Below are 22,447 nucleotides of genomic sequence, written 5' to 3'. Positions count from 1 at the left end.
GTTGTTGACACACACCCTAACAACACGGCTCTGACTGTTCAAACTGTGAAACACAAGGTGGAGCAAGTCATCAAATGAGTCACTTTGGTTCCTTAGGAACATGACAAACACATACAGGAATAAAACTCAGTTAAAAAGATGTTTTTCCTATTATAATGTAACAATGACAATGTTTACATGGACACCAATAATCCAATATTAACCCAAATGATTAAGACATACTCTGAATAAGACACTGGCATGTAAACAGCATTTTCTGATGACCTTAACCTGAATTAAGGTCATACTCTGAATAAGGGATAATCAAATTAAGGCATGTAAAGTCTTCTGACCTTAGTCTCACTATGTTTACGTCTTAATAACATTATAACATCCTAGGGGCGTTTTTACAGTATTTTACAACACTGACATCAGACTATGCTCTGTAATGTAAATATGAATATGAAAGGAATATTCTATTAGCAACTCATGTAAACGTTGTAATCTATATATAATAAATCTATATAGTAGTTAGAATGTAACACAAGTCATTGTCGTATGGTCTACTGAGGTTAGCTTAGCTTTAATTTAAGGCAGCATTTGATCCCAAACATTCAATTATAGATATTAAGTAAAACCATTGTTTACACAGTCAAACCAATGATAAAGCAAGCCTAACATGTTTTATCTACATCTGTAAAAGCTTAACAGGCAGCATAATATATCAGAGTATGTGATGTACATCTACTCTCGAAATATTCTTCTAAGTCACATTTGGCAGGAGCTACGAGTGAAAGGCACAAATAAAAAGTACAATGAGCAGCTTCTGCTCGGCTGTCATGCTTTCAGCAAAAATATACAGTGTTGACGAAACAGAAAAATGCTCCGTGTTGACAAAACTTGTGCGTCAAAGAGACACAATAAGGTCAGAAGAGTGAAAAAAGAAAATCTATGAATGAAAGTTTGCTTTTGGAGAGCACATGAATTTGAAAACGGATCATTCCCAATCCTTACAATGACCTTCTTTTAAAGAACCCTGTGGAGCTTAAAGACAAGATGTTTACATCAAAATACACTGGTGTGTCTTTAAGGTCCAACAAATGAATTTCCTTCCTCACAAAGCAGAGTTGTGAATATTCTGAAACTTGCATTGTCTTTAAACATCCATAAATACGCCAACTTTTACACTTTCTCTTCAGTCTCTCTCGGAATATTTCTAAGATACTTACAATGTTACCGCAACCACATATCCAACATAAAAATGAAAATGAAACCATGCAGCTGACATACATAGCCTTTCTTTTGTTTAGAGGACATGACCAGACTTGCTTTTGCTTTCAGATTGTGAGCACGTTTTCACCAGCACTCTCTGTACATACATGTGGATGAGGCTAGAAGAGGATAAGGTTAAAAAGAATGTGATCTATTTGACCAAACACTGCTCCACAGAGACACCAGAGGTCTTCAACTCTTTATCTTGAAAACATTTTGTACCACCTCCAACAACCACAAGCAGAGAGCCATGTCTGTAGTAACGCTCATTCTGCAGGCAGCACGAACACATCTTTAACTGGAGATCTGGAGCTGATTAAACATGAACTATTTAAACAATTGGTACCATGTGTGGGTGAGAACACATATTGAAAAGTGAACTATAAATGAATGTATCGTATTCATCTATTAATATAACATATATATCTATATATATCTATATATATCTGTCAGCATAATGACAATCCCATAGATGTGGGTTTGACTTTAGTCCCTTGAAACCGATGCCTCGGGCCCTCGAGGCTGCACCGCTGGTCCCTCACGATTAGGCATATTGTCAAAACGCGACGTCACATCGCAGCGGATAAGTAAGGTGTCATCTTTGACATAGGCTCTCTGTTTCAGCTGATGCAGGTGCATGAAGGTAACGTAGCCAAATCCTTTGGGATTGCGCTGGATGGTGGGCTTCTGAAAGGCCTGCAGGTCTGGTTTGGTTTCCATCACCTCCACGTGGTGCTGACCCTCAGGGCCCTGGTCGAGGATGGCGAGCCGGATGGTGCCTTGGAACGGCCAGGTCAGCTCCCCGTCAAAAGCTCCCTGCATGGTGTGGACAAAGAGGGAGATGTAGTTGGAGCAGCGCAGGGCGTTGGGCGTCTGCAGGTGTAAACGCAGGCACAGCTTGTAGCCTGGGTAGCCCGTGTAGAAGCCAGGGCTGTGCTCGACCACCGCGAGACCAGCTTCTTGGTTCCGCATGTGGGCAGAGAAACCTTTGAGGCGCCAGATGAAGATACCGCGGCACTGCTGGGCCTCCAGCTCCTTCACCGTGTCCTCCAGCATTGACACCCTACTCCGGAGCTCTGCAAGCTGACCTGCCTGTGAAAGAGACAGAACAAGAGTTTTAAAGAACAAAGGCTTGAAGACGATTCAAAATCACAAGATCTAAAAAGTTTCAAAAAGACGTGGCCAATAAATAGGGAAAGAAAATGTGACTAAATACAGCTTTATTTGAAGGTCCATCATGGCTGAAGCATCACGTTTGAATAAATAAATAGAGCTTTGTTATATAAGTCAAGTTTTACGTCTCCCCAAAAGGGACAAATCAGATACACTCGAACGTCTCCTACCTGTGTTTCCTTTAAGATGGAGAGCTCACGTAGCCGATGATCCTGCTTCACCAATCGTCCGTCCATCTCTCTGAGCCGCTGCGTCTCTTCATTAGGCTGAGCCGAAGCACAGCTGGCGGCGCCACCGCCACCGCCACCACCGCTGCCGCCTGCAGCTCCTCTGAGCCCACCAGAGGAAGATAGCGATGCTGCAGCTCCTTGATCTTCGGAAGAAACAGAAGGTCCATTCGCCCACAGGGATTTGGGCGTGCTGCCATTGAGGCTCAGGCCACGCAGGAACTCAGCCATGTACCGCATGTGCATCTGCGTGAACTCCTGCATGTGCTGAGCCAGGTCATGGCGCTGCATCTGCAGAGGCAAACAGATTTTCTTTGTGACATCTAGTTTGCAGCGACTGACTTCTCAACAATTTCTCGTGTGTAGGAGATTTGTAAAACAAGAAACTTAGAATTTGATCACCTACCCTTTCCTTACATCCAAAGGTGCTAAAGTTACAGGTGATGGGTGCCTTTGGGCAATCTGTGTCACAATGAGATTCAATCTGCAAACAGAACATCGTCAGATTAGATTCACAAGTTTATTTATTGAACTCAGGTTTTGTAGATGTAGTTCAGGATATCGGTTATTACTGTGTAGTAATTTCCTACAAAACTCTAACACAAAAACTCTTTAAACATCAGTGTTTGCACTTGGTATTGCAGAAGCATTGAGTGCCATCAGTGACGTGCACGGTGATTGTGTTTAGAATGGTTCCCTGTCATTTAAATGAAAGAGAAGTTCTAATGATAAACAATTCACTACTTCTCACTAGAACTGATCAACCAGATCCCTTTTTTCATGGCCGACATTGTTGCACTCACCTGGTCCCTGATGAGATCCATCTCACAGTACTGACAGTTCACGTTAGCAAAGGGACACTGCTGCTCGTGAAGCTGATGGGAGCAACAAAAAAACATAACGTAAGATGTGAAATCCTCAGATACACAATGCGACTACTGCTATGAGAACTATAATGGGAAGAAGAAGCAGGAGGGGAAATTGAGTAAGTGAGTGAACAGTACCTCGCTCTCCTCATAGACGAAGCATGCCACACAATCAGGGCACGACACAGGTCTCCTTTGGCACTCAACGGTTGTGTGCTCCTCTAAGTGGCTCTTTCTCACAAACTGCTGGCACTGTGGACAAGTCGCAGTCGCAAACTGACACTGCGCCAAATGATTCTGGAAAGAAAACGATATATTGAAACAATGCAGTTAATAATACTCTATAGCCGGGGGGGGGGGGGGGGCAGCAGCAGCTCATATATAACACTTTTGTTGTCTACACCAGAGAAAGATGAAGATCCTGCACTGACAGTCTCTTTAGCTCTGCTGGAGTTATCAGCAGTTCAACATGTGCACAGTTGTTACTCTAACTAAAATACAGTGGTTCTACAGTATAAGATTTGCACTTTCAAGCTCCTTTAAAATCTACAGTGAAGTCCAGACATTTTGTATTTGTTATTCTCATAACCAGCATAATTATAAACGTCTGGCCTCTTAGCTACAGTTTCCATACGGATGATTGTCACTCCGTAAAATTCTCACCTCCAAATGTCGAAGCTCCATTTCATCATCACAACCGGAGTTTGGACAGCGAACCGTTAGTGATAGAATCTCTCGTTTGGCAAAGTTATCAGGAAACAGCTGATCTTCTGTCAGCATTTCGTTGTCCACGGGGCATCTCTGTCCTGTGTCACTGTTTTAGCAAGAAGAGGAGTCATTTAGGCTGAGCAGGGAGAGCATCAGGTTCTGCACAGTGATTTATATTTGAGTTGGAAAGCTAGTGTCAGTGAAAGTATTATCATTTATCACTTTCTCACACATTGTCTGTTACTCTAAAGAATTAACAACTTCAAGAGTGATCCATGAAGTTGGTGTTTACAAAGGCCTCATAATTCTGGGTCTGTCTTCGGTTTTATTTTGAAAGAATCACAATAGCATACCGAATGGATTTCTCAATGCAGTTCTTGCAGAAACGGTGACCGCAGGGTGTTTGAACAGCATTCCTAAGAGCCATGAGGCAGATGGGACACTCATATTTACTCTCCAGGGGCGGGTCAAACTCCACGTCGTAGCCCTGGAGGGGCACATCAGCCTGAAGACTGGCGGAGTTGCTGAGGATGAGGGTGCCAGACGTCTCTGATGGGCTGAGAAGGGATTCTCGCTCTCTTTCCAGCATCGCCAAGGCACAACTAGACAGCTCTCCACCAACAGCGCCATCGAAGCTATCCTCCTCCAGACTCCCCTTGTTGACATCATAGCAAGCCATCTGTGGAGAGTGCAACAAAAATGTGCATTTTTTTCAATAACTGAAGTAGGGCAGCCAAGTTCTGTAACAACACATAATCCAGAGACTCCTTAACCCCTGAAACACGAGCGGTGCTATGACTCTCTGACATGATGTTGATACTGTTATGGTACATAGATTTACACCATAGTGCTAATAGCATTTCTAAGAGAATGCTTTACAGCTGCAACTAAAAAGTATGTTTGTTTGCTTGAAATTTTGCTAATCAAACTTTAATTTATTTACTGTTTTGTCCAGCCCCCCCCACACACTTAGTGTACTATCACATGAGACAAATAAATACGGAAGATTCCTCAGAATTGAGAACCAGACATTCACATATGTAAACTTTGTAATACCTTAGAGTGGCCTTATCGAGAAGATAAAGCCCTTGAAGGAAAGCTTTGTATAACTTTTCAAGGCCAGCAGAAGCCATGTGACTGTTGAGCCTTGAAATTGAATTTAATAATCTTCCCCTGCACATGGTGACTCATTAAATGAAGTAATGTCAACACAACTACAGATATGCTTCTTTAACTGAGGAGGCAGCACTTATCTTTCCCTTCAGACCATCTACAAAGGTTCTGTGGTCAGACTAGCACACAGGATCCTCAATGACCCCTCACACATTATGTTCTCTGAATTTGACAGTTTACCTTCAGGCAGACGTAACAGAGCCTATAAGTGTAAAACCAACCACCTCAAGCTCTCGTTCATCCCAACGTCCATCACACTACTCGATATGGAAACATGTTGATTCGGCCATGTATCTTTAGAACCTTTTGCACTTTGCCTGACACATTTTACTCTCTGGGTTTCAGATTTTAATGCCAGTTTTAGTTTATCATCTTTTATGCATTACATCCTTTTAGTGTTTTATCATTTTAAGTGTTTTTAAGGGCAGGTGCAATATTCAACCCACTTTTATTCTGCATTATTATTGGATGATCAGTGACTATGATTGCAACAGGACTGCTTGACACGCAATGCACCAACTCACATTATTCTACCATTACTGACAATAACTCTTATGTTTAAATACTTAAAAACAGTTTATTGGATTAAATGTGTTAAATACAGTTATTTTGCTGATGCTGGGACAGGATCCCTCACGTGGCTCTCTGAGGTCTCTATGTCATTTCCCCCTGTCAAATAGGTCTTTTTTTTTAAAACTCTTGTTCAGGGTTAAGAACAGATGATGTCACACCTTGTTAAGTCCCTACGAGACAAATTGGGATTTGTAAATATGGGCTATACAAATCAAATGTGATTGATTGATTATTATTCTGGGTCTTACACGTTATAGGACATATCTGTACTGTTTTCTGTTCTGCAGCTGCTGTAGCACTTTGGCACAAGACACGTTTCCCCCATGGAGACAACAAAGTACATTTAATCTGCGTTTAACTCTGTTCTCCAGTGATTTCAGATTTTAAAACCCCCCAGACAGAGGAGCGACGGTGTCAGTGAAGGTGGTCACTTGATGAGCAGCCATGCCCCAGGATGCGGAACTGTAACTTCACTGGTGAAATACGAGGTTAAAGGAAACACTCCGACAGACAAAACACAAACAAACACGAGCGACAGGATTGAAACTAACAAAAGGGCAACGATCCAAATCAATATTCTTAGAAACAAACGCACCTTTGACGTCAGGAAACTCCTCTGACTTTTCGTTTTCAGCTGAATTTCCTGTTTTTTTTTCTTCTTCTTTCTCTCCCCCCCCCTAACGTCATCGAGGAAACTTGCAAGTTGACTCGTTCTCTCTCCCGAGCAGCGCCCCCGTGCGTCCGGGAGGGCCGGCGCTTACAAGAAGGGCCACCGAAGACAGAAAGATGGCGGACCTCGGGAAAATCTGTCCCGAGTCTTCGCCCCGTCGCGACAGCTGTCCGAGGAGAGCGTCGTGCCGGGGGAGGCTCCTCGTCCTCCTCTGCCTGCTGGTAGTGGACTCCGGCGGAGCCACGACGCACTGGGTCGTCACGGAGGACGGGAAGATCCAACAGCAGGTAAACAGCTTAGCTAGCTTAGCTCACTGCCCCCCCCCTCCCCTCCCCTGCTAGCGCTTACGTTAGGCGGAGGCTAGCCTGTGTGGCTAACTGTTTTGTTAGCATCAATACAACGAGCTTTGGTTTTTATCTCATTTGCTATTTATTTTATTGAATTGTTGTATTTAAAGTCAGCGATAGGCTTCTAATGGCGTCAGTGTTATTTCAAGAGTACGTGGGAAATTCGCCTAAATCACCTCAAATCGGACGTTCATGGTGTTTGAGGTCAAGATGACCAGGACATCCCAGGGCCCATGTCAAAGTCCGCTGACGATACATTATCATAAAGTATATCCCAGATTGCGTTGATGTCAGTCGGCATCAGCTGTCAGTAAAGCTGCCTCCTTCATGTCAGAGGTGCAGACAAGTGACAGCGCCGATGTGACAGGTCGTGGATCAGCTGAGTTCGCTCACCTGCAAGTCAGAGACGGGGTTTTTCTAACCTGTGTTCAGCAGCAGCAGCAGCACTTGGATAAACAGTCACGTCGTTCGGCTCCTCCACTGGCCTGGGATCTGTTTCGGACTCGGGTCATCGCCAGGATGTCGGTGCCTAACTGAATTTGTGTTTTTTTTTTTTCTTGGTTTCAGGTTGACTCGCCTTTGAATCTGAAGCATCCACATGACGTTGTGATCTTCATGAGGCAGGAGACTCGTGTGAACTACCTCAAGAAGCTGGAGGTTTGTTGGTTTCACTTTGACTATCTCCCCCCCCCCCCCCCCCCCCCCCATGTGACCCAGCTCTCTTGGTTTCATGAAGGTGTGAACAGCACAATTCACATGGAAAGTAATCTTTTCAAATCAGATCTTTCATATTTGTTTTTTAAAAATCAGATACAGAACCCAATTTTTTTGTTTTTTTTTTTAAACAGCCATGTGAACCGTTTCCAAATTCTGTGCAACTTTTACGTCGCCCTACATCAACGGTGGGAGTCGTTCAGCGAAAAAACAAACGTGGGAGACGGCTGCAGCAGAGGTAGTCAGTCGAGGGACAGTGAGGTTTTAGACCTCAACGTCTGTACAGGCCAAACCTGAGGGGTTGTATCGTATCGTAACCGGTCCGTGTTTTTATTCATATCAAGAGAAAAATGTAACCGTAAACACTCACATCTGTGGCCTTCAGGATTATCTCCGACTTCTTCTTCTTCTTTCTCTTTCTCTTTGTTTACTTCTGTACACAGCGTGCTGCGTGGGATGTCTTGTTATTCTTCTGCGCATGTGGGTCACATCAGGGCCATGACCAGTTCACATTGTAGTCTGATCCAGGCCCCATTTTAAAAGATAATGTGACCTGCTACATAAAAGAATCAGATGTAGAATCAAAATAGAATTGAGCACTAAGCCTTGCAGTATGAACATAGTGTTTGTCTGTGTCATGTGCAAGGATGTGTAGTTTCTGTCTGGTTGTTCAGGTCGACCTCACCAACTCTAGAGATTTGCCTTTTACATTTTCTGTCAACTGCCCATTTCTTGTCCACACACTGATTGTTCATCCTTGATTTATTGCGGAGCAGAAGCAGCTTGTGGCACAGAAAATTCACATTGAGGAGAATGAGGACAGAGACACAGGGCTGGAGCAGAGACACTACAAAGAAGATGCTGACTGCGTCATGGCTAAGGTTCCCCTGGGAGACCTGGACCTGTACGATGGAACTTATATCTCATTGGAGAGCAAAGACATCAGGTATGTTCCTCTCAATAAAGCAACATTATTATTCTCACCTCTACAGTGTTTTTGTGATGTGGAGCTATTGAATGTCTAGTGTTTTTAATGATCTTGTCATCTGTAAACAATTCTCTCGTCCCTGCAGTCCTGAAGACTATGTGGATCCGCGGTCAGCTCTGCCTCCAGATCTAGAAAAGCCTGACTGCGCAAAAGTGTTTGAACTACCTTATAGTATCCATGCTTTCCAGCATCTCAGGGTGAGTGGAGGTCAAACTTGTCAATATAAGATAGAACTGACTCACATAAGCATCACACAGTGAATTTTTGTTAGAACTAATATGCCAAAGTACTCCTCTGTTTTTTTTTTTAAGCGGGGGAAGCACCTGAGATGCTGTTACATCTCCAGTGGAAGGTTAAATAGGATTTTGCTCAGGTTTTTCTCATGCAAACATCCAATTGGGAATGTAATTTACTCTTAGTTTGGTTAAACATGCTTTTTTCACCGCAACACTTTGTTTACAGTTTCAATGCAAGATTGTTTAAGGGGTATAAGAACAGACACAAACAGAGGATAATGAAATACAACCAGAATATGGGCTCGCAGTTGAAGTAGTCATTGGCAGATTTGGGATGAAGTATGCATACAAGTGATTTTTCATATTTCAGTTCAACATCAGTTCTTTCTGGTTAGTGAAACTTGGACCAGAGCACAGAATATGAGATATTAGGTAGATATTTTATGGCAAATATATAAATAGTGATGCTAATTAAGTTCCTAAGTCAAGAAGGCTCAGCCAACTTTATCAAACAAAATGCAGTGTTGATTGTTTTAGTATTGACGCTAAGATCGTAACGTGAAATTCAATCTAAAGAGCGAGAGTGGAGGCAGCTGCATGTCAATAGATTAGAGCACAGTCATCCAGTACTTAAAAAAAAAAAAAACATTTCAACCCTCCCTTTGTTACAGCTCAGAGCAGAGCTCCAGACTAACTTTCCACTGTTGGCACTATCACTGGCAACCTTTGTACCAAACACATGATTTGTTCACACCCTTTTTCACTATGGTGTTAAGGATGGGTTTGTACGTTGTTTGATATCACATCTATAAACCAAGTATGAAACATGTTGTTGGCATAAGTTGGATTTACTTTCTGCCAGTTTTTCTTAACCTGTGTGATGTTGGATTTGAAACTTGTGCAGCAGAGTTTCTCTTTCACTGTGTTATTGGCAGTGTTGAACCTGATGACTGTTTCATTTGCCGTACTCTAATCTAACCACTGAAAGTAAGTGGGTAGGGGCCCTGTGATTCATATGAAGCTTCTGTTTCTGCAGGTTTTCTGTTTCTTACTGTGGTTGTACATCTACAAAGTTACTGTTGATCCAGGACAAACATGTTTAGAGTTGCCAACAATGGTCAAACCTCATTGCCTAGAATATACACACACAGCATAACATTCCCGTTGTGCCACAACCACTTCAGTACTGCATTAGTACTTTTTCTTCTTCACTGGCTCAAACTGTCTCCCTGTCTGCACTATCATCATCAGTTAGTTCTGAGTTGAGACCTCTCATCAGCTCCTCCTCTTCTTATTTTGTTTTCTAAAACCATTATCTTTAGAACCATCATCTTCATTTGTAGATACATTTCAAGTGTGTTCTTGGAAAGTTGATATGCTGTTTATCTAGTTGTAAAATACCTACATTTTTTTTTTTTATGCTTAACTTCCCATGGAAAGTTTCCGGAAAGTTTCCGGAAAGTTTCTGGAAATTTTCCGCCCCTTTGCAACCCTACTGATCACATGTTAAAAGTAAGTGATTGTTTATATTTATCTGTTCCAGGGTGTGCAGGAAAGAGCAAACTTGACCTCCCCACTACTTTCGAAGGAGGACCCCATTTTTATTGCACTGTCTCATAAGCTGGGCCGCAGTGTGGATGAGGTGGGCCACCGCATCCACCAAGGTTTACTGAGGGTAAGGTCTGCCAGTACAGCTTTACCTCACAAAGCAACATCTTCTTTGTGGGGAAAAATAGTACATACTCAATTCTGTAGCCAGAGGAGGAAATATTAGCAACTGTCTGTGACTGCATGTGCGTTTGTACCCTTGCAACACATTATTACCACATCGGTGAAGCAAAAAGTCCCAAGTACAAGGCCTAAAAGTTAGGAGTTAGTCCTTTTGAAGAAGTTTTAAATTAACTGTTTGTGTGCTTGTGTTCATTGCCTGTGTTTTCTAGAATTCCTCATCCTGGGTTTTATACAACATGGCGTCATTTTACTGGCGTATGAAGAACGAGCCTCAGAGAGCAGTGGACTGTGTGGTGCGTGCTCTGCATTTCTCCCCCAGGTACTTTAACGCTGTTCCTAAAATCCACTGCATTGGTAAACTGTGCAGTGTTGTATGAGGCTGCTCACAGGTGTCCACATTCTCATATTCTGTGTGTGTGTGTGTGTGTGTGTGTGTGTGTGTGTGTGTGTGTGTGTGTTGTACTTGTAGGCAGCACAAGGATGTAGCCTTGGTCAACATGGCCAACATCCTGCACCGTGCCCATTTCTCAGCAGATGCTGCTATTCTCGCCCATGCTGCCCTCGATCTCACATCAGACCTCTTCACCAGCCACTACACCTTGGGCAACATTTATGCTGTAAGTCAAAGGGACTGCATTCAACTGCTCCAGAGGCTTTTGTATTTAAACCCCACATGTACCAACTGGTTAATCAAATGGTTTACAGCATACTATCACTTTTGTTTTCTGAATTTGTTGAACTAGTCTAAGGCCCAGGCCACACCGCCCACCTCACCTGTGCGTTATGGTCACAGAACATCTTGGTTTTCATTCAGTCTGTACGAGATGTGTGACTAAGGATTGGCTCGAGTCTAGAGTCTTGCACTTCATGCTGGTTTTACATGAGTGACACTTCTCAGCAAATATAGACAGATGTTTGATAGTCACATTAACAATCCATCTATCATGTAGTCGTCATGCACAGGTGAGGTAGGTGGTGTGGCCCAGGCCTAAAAACTTAGTTTAAAACTTTTTTTTTATTCAACAAAGTGTGTCCTGAAACTAAATAACAGGAAGCTGAGTTTTCATTCTAACTAGTGAGACTGGAGCCCACAGAAAATGGATGTGTACCTAATGTACACAATGATAATGATTTTTGCTCACTATCGCTAAAACACACAAACCAAAATTTAGCTGTCAGCTATTTTTGTTCTCACTGTGTTCTGACAATACAGTGTATTGCCTGCAAAGACTTAAAATAACATATTTCTAAAAGGACTAAATCACCAGCATTTTACAAAACTTGTATCTATATTCCCATAGCGTGTTTCATACTCACTGTTCATAATATTTGCTCAGTTTAGTTGTTTTATGACACATTGATTGAATCAAACAAATCTGTGTTTGACCTCTGCCATATCCATGACTCCTCTTCCACTGCTGTCCAACCAGATGCTCGGGGAATACAACCACTCAGTGCTGTGTTACGAGCAGGCACTGCAGGCCCACCCGGGCTTCGAGCAGGCCCTGAGAAGGAAGCATGCTGTGCTCTGTCAGCAGAAGCTGGAGCAGCGACTGGAAGCCCAGCACAGGTAGACAAGCACTGAAACGATAAACGATCAGCTTACAAGTATAGTGTTTAATCCTTCTAATCCTACATTCTTTTGTCTTTCTTTTCACTCTTCAACATTTAAATATTTACTTCTGTTTAATAGTTCTCTACAATTGAGCTTGTAAGTTTGTGAGCAGGTTTAAGTACCTGACGCTGTCCTCTTTATTTCTGATTGAACAATGAGGATTTGAACCGACAGTGGCTTGCAAGAACAATCTCAGAGTTTCAGTTTGTGATTTCTCTTTTTTTCACAATTTGGAGTAGTCGGTGTGTAAGAAAAAGGAAAGCACCCAGAGCTGGCAGAGAGTCAGTGTTCTGTTCATGAATGCAGTGGATCTATTTGCAGATACCCTGCATTGTATTTCTGCCAACAGCCCTGTATTTCCTGTCCTCATTTTCCTATATTTATAGGTCCCTGCAGCGAACGCTGAATGAGCTGAAGGAGTACCAGAAGCAGCACGACCACTACCTTCGCCAGCAGGAGGCACTGGACAAACACAAGCTGCTGCAGGAAGAGCAGATCCTGCGCAACATTATCCACGAGACCCAGATGGCCAAGGAAGCCCAACTTGGTATTGTGCCACACACGGCAATGACACCAGGGCATGATAGAGCTGAGAGCAGGTGTACAAGAAGTGTACTTTTTTTTTCCGGATATAGTATTTTATATTTTCAATATATTAAATTCCAATAGACGAAGAAAAGTTAGTTGAACAAGAAAGAACATGTTGGCTTTTGCTGGGTGTGATTTAGCATTTTCTTTTCTAAACAAAATTGCATTTATAAATAATTATAAAAAAAGTGAGGAAAAAAAAGATAAATATCGGTTTTAAGAAAGGTAATGACTCAAGATAAATGTGATTTTATGGAAAAGAGAAGCATAATTTTACTTGAAAAGATGTGTTGTCACTTTACCGTAGCTCTAATCGTCATGCTCATCAGTTCATACACATCCTCCTTTTGATTGTGAAGCATGAAACAGCACCTGAGTATTGTGTGTCATGTGCTCTAGGGAACCATCAGATGTGTCAGCTGGGTCAGCAGCAGCGCAGCCTCTACTGTCCCTTTGACCTGCCTGTGCGCTATCACCGGGGGGATCTGTTTGAAAACGTCCACTATGTCCAGGTGAGTCTGTCAAATATGAAAAACGACGACAGTAATTAGCTTTCAGTGGATATTTATAAATGGAAGCAATTAAAAGAAAAACTAAGCTTCTCCTGTTTTCGCTCTTTGTTCTCAGTTTGGAGAGGAGGTGTCAGTGGCATCCAGCGTCGCGCTCGTGTCAGAGCGGAACTCAAATCAGACAGCAGCCAGTCCGCAGCTTCATCCCTCTGTCTCCGGAGACCAAGATCCTGCCGCTGCCCTGTGGGGCAGCCGTCAGGATTACACACAGGTAAGATGAGAGCTGCATGCAAATGCAGAGTCCACCATCATATCAATGATAACAATGCAATGCAAATGAACACTCAACAAAATTCAGAGCCCATATTGTTCAAAAAAGGTAATTTGACTCTTAAGTAGCTGTGCCATCACATTTAGTCTTGCAGATAAATGTGAGGGGAGTCAAAAAAAAGTTTATAGAAAAAGTGAAAGCCTTTGCAAACATTAGATGGGTTGAAATTGCAATAAGACAAACACAAGTCCCTGCAGAATAATTGGTATTTCTTAAATTTTTGTGTGGTTTGCTCTTTTTGTGTACTCTTGATAATGCTGAAAATAGACCATGGACAGCAAGAATTGCTAAACTGTATTTGCCTTAGGACATTCAGAGGATGTTGTGGCCTCAGAGGACTGACTGTGCTCATGAGTACCCAAGTGTTCCCCCCGCTCACCTGCTCCCGACCTTTTCCCTTCCACCTGAAACTCAGGCCCTCAGGTCAGTGCACATTGCCGAATTTGGATATTTTGTGAGTAACATGTAGGAGCATAGCTTCATTCCACTTACGTTTGAAGTTCCTCAGAGGCCCTGTTAATACCTGGTGTTAAAGGTCGTGCTTATGTTGAATTTTAGGGGAATGTATTGACAGATATGTGTGTTAAGAACTGTCCACTTCTGTTTGGATCACCCAAAATGCATTTTGATGCCAGATATGCACAGAGCCAGTCATAAAATAGAAGCACCTATCAAAGCAAAGGATAAATGAGCAAATGGCAAGTTTGTGTCAAAACTTACTATGTTTAATTGTGCATATTCAGCCCAGTGGCATCACTTCTCTACGGGAAGAGCAGTCCTCCTCAGACTGTAGCTCTGCCGGACTGTGGTCCCATCCCTCAACCATATCCCGCCCTCCTGCCAGCCTCACTAGACTGGCCGCTAGAAGAGAAGGAGCTGCCAGATCCCTTTGCCTCCCAGGTATCTGTCTGGGTGTGTGTGTGGTTTGAATAGGAAAATGAGTGAGATAGATGCACACCATGTGCACAAAGTTTTATTATTCCTTTACTTTGTATCTCTGTGTAATTTACTGGTGTGGATTAGTTTGGAAAGATATGTGTTTCCCCTTTTACATTTTCTAAAATATATAATTCAGAATTTCTATAAATATGTTGATAATACAAGCTGTGTTTTTTCTTGGTGTTTGGAGCAAGCAGCCAAAGTGTATAAAGATAAAGTTATTATTAAACATAAGTCTGCAAAAGTATGTTATTTTGAAGTTGGAAATGTGTAGGAACCCTGTGTGTGTGTTTACAGATTCTGCAGTTACGCAGTGGAGGATGGACACTGGAGCAGATTGGCTCCAAAGTAGCTGAAGTAATGAAGCAGGTGAGAGATCCTCTGTTCTCGTAGCACAATAATGTTAATCTCGCCACAAAGTAAAATAACTCAAGAGTCTGAATCCGAAGAAAGTAGCACAACTATTGAATGGGACTTTACACTTTATTACTAACTCAATCGTGAATCACTCCAACCACTCTGCTCCCAGTTCAAACCAGCTTCAGTCGCTAACAGAAGTTTGTTTGTATATGTATAGGCCACTATACCCCGCTGGCAGGTCCACAATGAGGCAGCTCTTTTCTGGCGGGCTAAAGGCAATGGCAGCCGAGCCCTCCAGTGCCTGCGCCAAGTCTTGAGCTCAGCTCCGCCTTCCCACCGCCACTTGCCCCTCACCAACGCTGCTAACCTGCTGCTACACCACGGCTTGACCACCCACGCACAAACACTACTGGAGCAAGCATTGGCACTTAATCAATCAGAGGTAAATGCACACTGGGAAATAACCTGCTGGGTTTTACCGTCTTGGAGTTGCTCACATATACTGTATTACCTGCACTTTACACTTTACTCACACGTGAGCTGCTCTTTGTGGTAAACAACAATATCATGTCACAGTCGTGTACCAGTATTGATAAAATCCCAACATGATCATAGTAGTTATCAGACTCGTCATGATCTTGCTGTATGTGCACCTATAAACAGATTTTTTTACTCATCAGAATTATATTGAAACAGAAATCTGAATATTGAGCTTTTTGTTTCACTGTGCATGGTTATGCAAAGATACTCTGGCCTGTGTTTGACGTGTGTCTTTGCCCACAGTCACTACCAGCTATACTATACGGAACAAAAGATTCAATTGAATGCTGTGTCATGCAGGAATGTTGCCGACTTCTTGTATTGGCCACACATTCTTTGTCAATTCAAATTGTCCAGGATGAAGTTATATTGTGTCAAAAAAGCACTCATCATCTCATGGTGATTTCAAGAAAATGAATTTACTGCTTTAGTGGACCGCAGATTGTTCACAACCCTACAGAGTACCTGAGGAAGAGGTGTTGAGTCAGCATGGACTGAAATAGATAAGGAACATTTCCAAAACCTTGTTAAATCAAGCCTTTCAGAAAACATGCCCTCTTAGAGGTAGAAGCTAATGACGTGGCCATATGTGTATACATGGAGGATGTAAATATAACATCCACTAACCACAGGTGGAGAATACATGTAAGAACTGAAGAGTCATTTATACGACTCAACCTAACTCAATCTCCATAAACTTAAAACTTTCTTGCAGTTTTTGGAAAATATGCAGATCTCTTGTTTTGGCCATATGTCTGTTCACAAAGTGTCAGTTTTCGTGTGTGTTTCCCATCAGCTAATGTTCCTTTTTTGTTTTGTTTTCCTCAGCCTCACACTCTGCTCAGCCTGGTGAGCGTGCACTTGGCCCAGGGCAATGTGACAGGTGCTCTGGCCTTGTTCCGCCACACTCTGGTGACGGCCCTTTCCTCCTCCTCTTCCTTCTCATCCTTAGCTGGCTGTGAGCAGTGTCGCACCAGCCTACCGCTGCTGCGCTGTCTGCAGTTTTACCCCTTCCTTTACAATCTCTCACACCGGCAGTCCTGCCCACGTGAGTAACTCACACACACACAGGACACTTTTCCAAATCTCTTACATTTAAGGGTTGTTTTTTTTCTAGATTGAATACTTTTAAAGGTGCATTCCTTGATTTTTGTGTACTGGGGAGTTTTTAAAGAGAGCTTTGCATGGTAAGACCTCGAGTCTGATCAATTAAGTCATTATGAACCTTTCATAGAAGCTACTGCAGTACCTATGTTTACCGATATAAATACATAATTTTAAGGAATAGATACTGCAGAAAATATTTGCATTTATTTGTATATAGTATGTAAAACAATACTTATTTTTGATTCAAGGTCGATATATTTGTATATACTGTGTATATATAGTCTAATGAGTGAACATTGTTTGTTACTCTTGTCTTTCCATAAATACCTTTGCATTAGAAAGATTTACACATCCTGGAAACAAATCACTGACCTACATTGCTCACAGGACACATAAAAGATGTTGTGTGTTCTGAATATTGAAATATTTAAAGATATCCATTGGGTCTAACTCTTCCAGTTTGGTAGATCGAACTGAAAATTAGCCATGGACTCCAAACGCACTCGCTCTGGGCCCAACACTCAGAACTATGTTGTCCCTCGAAGCTGCGAGAAACAAGTAGTATGTTCTGATGTGAACAGAGGCTGCATCTGCTTCTTTATTCATATCAGTGGGAGTGAAGAGAAAAGTGCTTTGAAGTGGAGAAATTTTGCCACTCAATAATTTAAGCTGCAGAAAATAGCTGATGCCAAATATAGAAGGGTCTATATTTTATTCTCCAAAGCTAAATATTGCTCCCACAAAGCACGCCGGGTACATGAGGTCACAAAAGCGATCATAAAACACACACCCACGCCCAAATTTGTATAGTGGCTGCAGGTCCTCCCACATGTTTGATCCTTTTAGCAGTATTGCTGGTTGTGGGAAAAAAAACAAAATATCAAACATAGATCTTAATCTTGGTTTGACGTAAACAACTATACCTGAGAACTGGCTCCTTGTGGCTTCTTGTGTTTCCTCGATCCTTTAAAATGAACACATAGGAAGAGCCAACATTATGAGACAGGCCAATAAAAAGCAGTAATCCACAAGAACTCCACAGCTCGGCACAATAACAGTAAACAAATATTGTGGACCAGCTAACAAACAATTTCAAAAGCCTATCAATGCAACAACGAGCCGTTTACAGCTGCTACAATAAGACCATTCTTACAATGCTGCAGTGTCACGAGGTGTAATCCATGGCAGAGCATGTTACCATCATTTTTATTATCCAAAAGAATCAACACTTGAACAAAAGCTGCACTCAACCCGGCATAAGAACATCTTCATAAATAATATAATAAATAATAAATACTGTACATACAACTCTTTTTGTGGCTACTAATGAAGCGCGGAGATCTAGTGTTTTCCTCACAACTCTCATGTTGAGAAGTTTAAAAACTTGTTTTCCAGAATGATTTTAGGCCGTGAATGAAATCAGCAATGTAGAGACAAAGAAGCTTAAAAGTAAATTTCCAAACTGCCTCAGTAACTTCTCTGTTGTAACATGACTTGTTACATAATTCAACACACATGAGTGGGAGTCTCAGAATATTAACTTTGTTCCAGATTTACAAATGTACTTATGTGCATCACTATAATATCTATGAATGCACAGAAAAGTGTTCGGGAATAAATTTAACATTTGTGTTTTTCACACAATTGTCTGTTTTTGTGTAATATGCGATCTCTACTGTCATGGAGAGATTTGGAGTAATAGTGTTTCCTTTCCGACTTGTGTTGCTCCAGAGGGCGCTGCCTGCATGGTTGAGGAGGAACTTGGGATACAGCTGGAGGAATGGGAGGAAGAGAAGCAGGACGCTCCGGCCATTTCTGCAATGGAGGACTCCTTACTCTTTGAGAGTAAGAATATGATGATGATGATAATATCAAACATGCAAGAAAAGTTTGCAGCTGTAAAGAGTGTTTGGTCCAATGAAGTCGTTAAGAAGTGGATCTTTATTTCCCCATGTGGCACAAATTTGCGTTTCCCTGCATAGATTTCACACCACTGACATACATGATGCCAATTTCATATTTGGGCAACTCTGCATCCTGAGGTTTAATCTAGTTTATTTCCACGTTTTTTTTTTTTGACTTAATTTGCTGCCCTGAAAAACAAAGTTTCTGTCCTGCTCAGTTTGATGAATTTCCCTGTAGCTCGACACCACTCTAACTAAATTCCCTTCTTTCATACGACCCCTCCAGAGGTTATCCTGGACAGTAATGGCTCAGGTGAAACAGCTGGACAGCTCCGGACTTCTCCTTCTGTCCCAGGAGCGAATAAAATGGCGACCCCGTTTGGAGGCGGCGCAGTGGAAGGCGAGGAGGAGTGGCAGCTGAAGGAGGACCTGATGGGAGCGTTTGAGGGAGCGCTGGATGTCGGAGGCAAACGAGGAGACCTGCGAGGTATCCGGGTGCTAAAGAATGACCGTGTCATGGGTACCCGTGCCGGAGGTGGGCCCTGCTTTGGGAACTGTGAAGACGACGAGGGAGCAGAGTGGGTGAGTGTGGTGGAGTTTGACTCATTATCACCAGACTCCCTGTAGATATGAGTGTGACTGATTGAAGTGTGTATAGCTGATTGTTTTGTTGTTTGTTCCTCAGATCACCTTCCAGGTGAAGCGGGTCAGGAAGGCTAAGGTTGATGGGACAGAGGGTGTTTCCGGCTCTGATGACAGCCAGAACATGGAGTCTCTGCCTGGAGGACACTCTGTCCTGGAGATCAGCGGGCCAACTATACCATCGCCCGGCCCTTCAGGTGCCGCATACGCCTCCATTTTATACACATCAAGCATCAAGGGGCTGGACTTCACACTAAAGAGAGAAGCCTTTGTGGTTTTGTGTGTTGTGCAGGTCGATGGAGGGACTACACAAGTCTTGGCTGGCCGGGACCAGAGGAGTGCCAGCGGACACGCAGGGTAGACCTCACCACTGTAGCTAGCACCTGGTTGGCTGTTTCCGCCAAGAACATTGAGTAAGACCCTTGTTTCTCATTATCACTTTGAATTAAGTAGATGCTGAAATATTGACCATAGTAGATGAGATTCCGTAGAAATATCCACACATATTTGATTTCTCTTAGGCAGTCTTGCATATCACAACTAAACCTCCCTCCCTTGAGCAGTGGGTCCCTAGTTCAACTCCCTGCCCGACTTTTAACTGCATGTCATCCCCCCTCATTCTCTCTCTCTCTCTCTCTTTCCTGTCTCTCCCCACTGTCCCTATTTAATATATACAAATTTTTATTTATCTTTATTTCTTTTCAGCATCACAGAACACATAGACTTCGCCACTCCGCTCCAGGAGCCAGCAGCTGAACCTTTATGCAACGCCAACCTCGCCGCCAGCATGCACACCCTCGACCACCTGGTGGGGGTGGCCAATCGAGCCGCCATACACTACACCGGAGAAAGTCAACTGCGTGAGGTATAGTGAGGCAGACGCCATAATGTGAACTAACAATGTACAGGAGGAAAAGAGAGCTTCAACTGGATTCCACAGAAAATAATCAGTGCTGCACCACTCCTGAGTCTCACCCGTGTCTTCTTGTCCTCGTCCACAGGTCCTGCAGAACCTCGGCAAAGATAAGTTCTCCCCTCAGTCCTTTGAGCAGGTGGGAACACGTATCGCTAAAGTGCTGGAGAAGGTGAGGCCTCTCTGGCAGATCCAGTTTGCTAGAAACATCTACTTTAAAATCCTTTTATGTTTGTACAACAGCAAAGAATGTTCATTAAATGTTATTAAATTAGCAGTATGTGACTTTAAATTGTACCTGTAATCCCTGAAACTGCAGAACCAGACATCATGGGTTTTATCCAGCATGGCTGCTCTGTACTGGAGGGTGAAAGGTCAAGGCAAGAGAGCTATCGACTGTCTACGTCAGGCTCTCCACTACGCCCCCCATCACATGAAGGCAAGTTACACATCAGCTTTTACAAAACACTTACAACCTACATAGTACTCACACGGAATAAAGTGTTGTTTTAAACATGAAAGATAATTTGTATTCTCTCTTCTTTCCTCCTGAATTCCAAACAAGGATGTGCCCCTCATCAGCTTGGCCAACATCTTCCAGAACGCTCGGCTGTGGGACGACGCCCTGACGGTCGCCCGTATGGCCGTAGAAATCGCCCCACACTTTGTTGTGAACCACTTCACCCTCGCCAACGTCTATATAGCGATGGTAAGGGCTCTGATCCACTTTTTCTGTTATTATTTGGTCCCTTATTAGTTTGCTTGTAGTGACGTTAACCCTGTGCTACAGCAGAAAGTCAAAGCATTGATCAAGCAGTAGTCCCGGGTCGTCTTGATGACGTGGTTGTGTTTCCTCACCGCAGGAGGAGTTTGAGAAAGCCATGCGCTGGTACGAGTCCACTCTGAAGCTGCAGCCGGAGTTCGCCCCCGCCAAAGATCGACTTAGAACCATCCAGTGTTACCTGCTCACCAAGAGGGAACGACGTCAGCCCTAAACCCCGATTCCAGTCTGATACCAGTACCCTGCGCTCATACACTACCAGATACAGAACACACACACACACACTTATCTGAAGACCACAGATAACTTACTCTAATAAAAATGTAAGAAACTTAAATGTGGTTAAAGGTGAGGTTTCAAGATTCATATCCAGACATATATGGCTTCTTCTCTTTGAGATCTATCCTCAGAAAGAAGTAGGTCTGAAATGTCACAGAATAACTGTAGATAATTTTACCCTCAACATATTTCAAATAGTTCTTGTTCTCAAATCAAGTTAAGACTCAAACTCCTTCAAGGCTCCAAATTTACAGTTAATTCTGCAATAATTTGAGCTCAATCTGTTCTAATTTGAAGATTAAATCTCACTGTCGTCTTCTCGAAGACATTTTAGCATCTGAAACAAAGGGAAATATTGTTTTTTTGTTCTCAAGGAGCAAACATACTACATCCTGGACATGTCATTTTAATTTATAATGTTTAAATTGGGATTTTTTTTTTATTATGGAAAATGATAAACAGTATTCGCTTGAATCTTTTGCTGAGAGGGTAAAGAATGTGCTCCTCAACTCGGAGGTTAAATGAGACGAATTGAATAACCCTCGTTACTTCTGCCTCATAACATGGATGGGAATTCTCCTTTTTTTGCACTTTTTTCTATATCATTCCTATTTATATGGGACCTACAAACTGATTTTTGCTCCAAGCTAATTTAAATACAGAAGGAAGAAGAAAATGAAATATGCTATTACATGTGCTTCTTAACTTATGGAAATCATCCGGCAGGAAAAGGATTTGCCATTGACCAGCTATTAAAAAAAAAAAACCTAAAGTGGAATCTGTATTAAATGTACAGTATTAAAGGCAACGTGTGGATTTCATCAGTTTATTTCTCCGTGTCGGTTCTTTGTCTCTTGAGGAATAAAAAAAAAAACTGTGTTTTAGATTTGTTGAACTTTAAATTAAACTGTGAATCTATATTTTACATCCACACTACATGAATCCATGATTGAAAACTTCATAGAAACAAACACAACTGCAGTATTTTTAATTTAGTAGAGATTATAAAACCGACCCAATGGTGGCACTGTCCAACTTTTTAAGAAACACTTCTTGTATCAGTTCCTACAAACTCCTTCTGTGTATGAGCGTCCAAAATAAATTCTATTTGCTTAAAAGACACTTTTGTGATGGAAATACAAAAATAAATCTGCATAGAGTGAAACCAGCTGTTCTGACTGAGCCATATTTACATCCAACCATGTAGATATTAACATACTTGTCTTACTTTAGCTCAAGACTTTTAAATAGAAGGGAGAGAATTCAGTTTCAGGAAGAGATT

General features: G+C 42.4%; 2 protein-coding genes across 4 annotated transcripts; one reads left to right on the top strand and one right to left on the bottom strand.

Moving 5' to 3' along the window:
• Positions 1–643: 643 nt before the first annotated feature.
• Positions 644–7,510, bottom strand: traf6 (TNF receptor-associated factor 6). Of its 2 annotated transcripts, none has more exons than XM_034573340.1 (8): positions 7,382–7,510; positions 4,579–4,904; positions 4,181–4,331; positions 3,656–3,814; positions 3,455–3,526; positions 3,058–3,135; positions 2,595–2,942; positions 644–2,343 (listed from the first exon to the last, which is right to left on the bottom strand). In XM_034573340.1, the coding sequence occupies exons 2-8, from the start codon at positions 4,902–4,904 to the stop codon at positions 1,738–1,740; spliced, it is 1,740 nt and encodes a 579-aa protein (XP_034429231.1). In that variant the 5' UTR covers positions 7,382–7,510; the 3' UTR covers positions 644–1,737. The 2 variants fall into 2 exon arrangements, with proteins under 2 accessions (XP_034429231.1, XP_034429224.1); XM_034573333.1 differs by lacking the exon at positions 7,382–7,510 and adding an exon at positions 6,567–6,629.
• Positions 6,706–21,994, top strand: ttc17 (tetratricopeptide repeat domain 17). Of its 2 annotated transcripts, none has more exons than XM_034573316.1 (25): positions 6,706–6,928; positions 7,556–7,645; positions 8,479–8,648; positions 8,776–8,887; positions 10,470–10,601; positions 10,867–10,976; positions 11,127–11,274; positions 12,088–12,227; positions 12,659–12,819; positions 13,260–13,372; positions 13,488–13,640; positions 14,008–14,123; positions 14,444–14,600; positions 14,937–15,008; positions 15,217–15,441; positions 16,368–16,587; positions 18,378–18,491; positions 18,837–19,132; positions 19,236–19,389; positions 19,485–19,605; positions 19,898–20,057; positions 20,194–20,277; positions 20,425–20,544; positions 20,671–20,814; positions 20,969–21,994. In XM_034573316.1, exons 1-25 carry the CDS (start codon positions 6,758–6,760, stop codon positions 21,098–21,100), a joined length of 3,615 nt encoding a protein of 1,204 aa, XP_034429207.1. In that variant the 5' UTR covers positions 6,706–6,757; the 3' UTR covers positions 21,101–21,994. The 2 variants fall into 2 exon arrangements, with proteins under 2 accessions (XP_034429207.1, XP_034429216.1); XM_034573325.1 differs by having other exon boundaries at positions 6,711–6,928; positions 14,017–14,123.
• Positions 21,995–22,447: the final 453 nt, after the last annotated feature.

This window comes from Hippoglossus hippoglossus, chromosome 3, assembly GCF_009819705.1.
Source record: "Hippoglossus hippoglossus isolate fHipHip1 chromosome 3, fHipHip1.pri, whole genome shotgun sequence".
NCBI lineage: Eukaryota > Metazoa > Chordata > Actinopteri > Pleuronectiformes > Pleuronectidae > Hippoglossus > Hippoglossus hippoglossus.
This window is presented reverse-complemented; position numbering and strand designations above follow the sequence as displayed.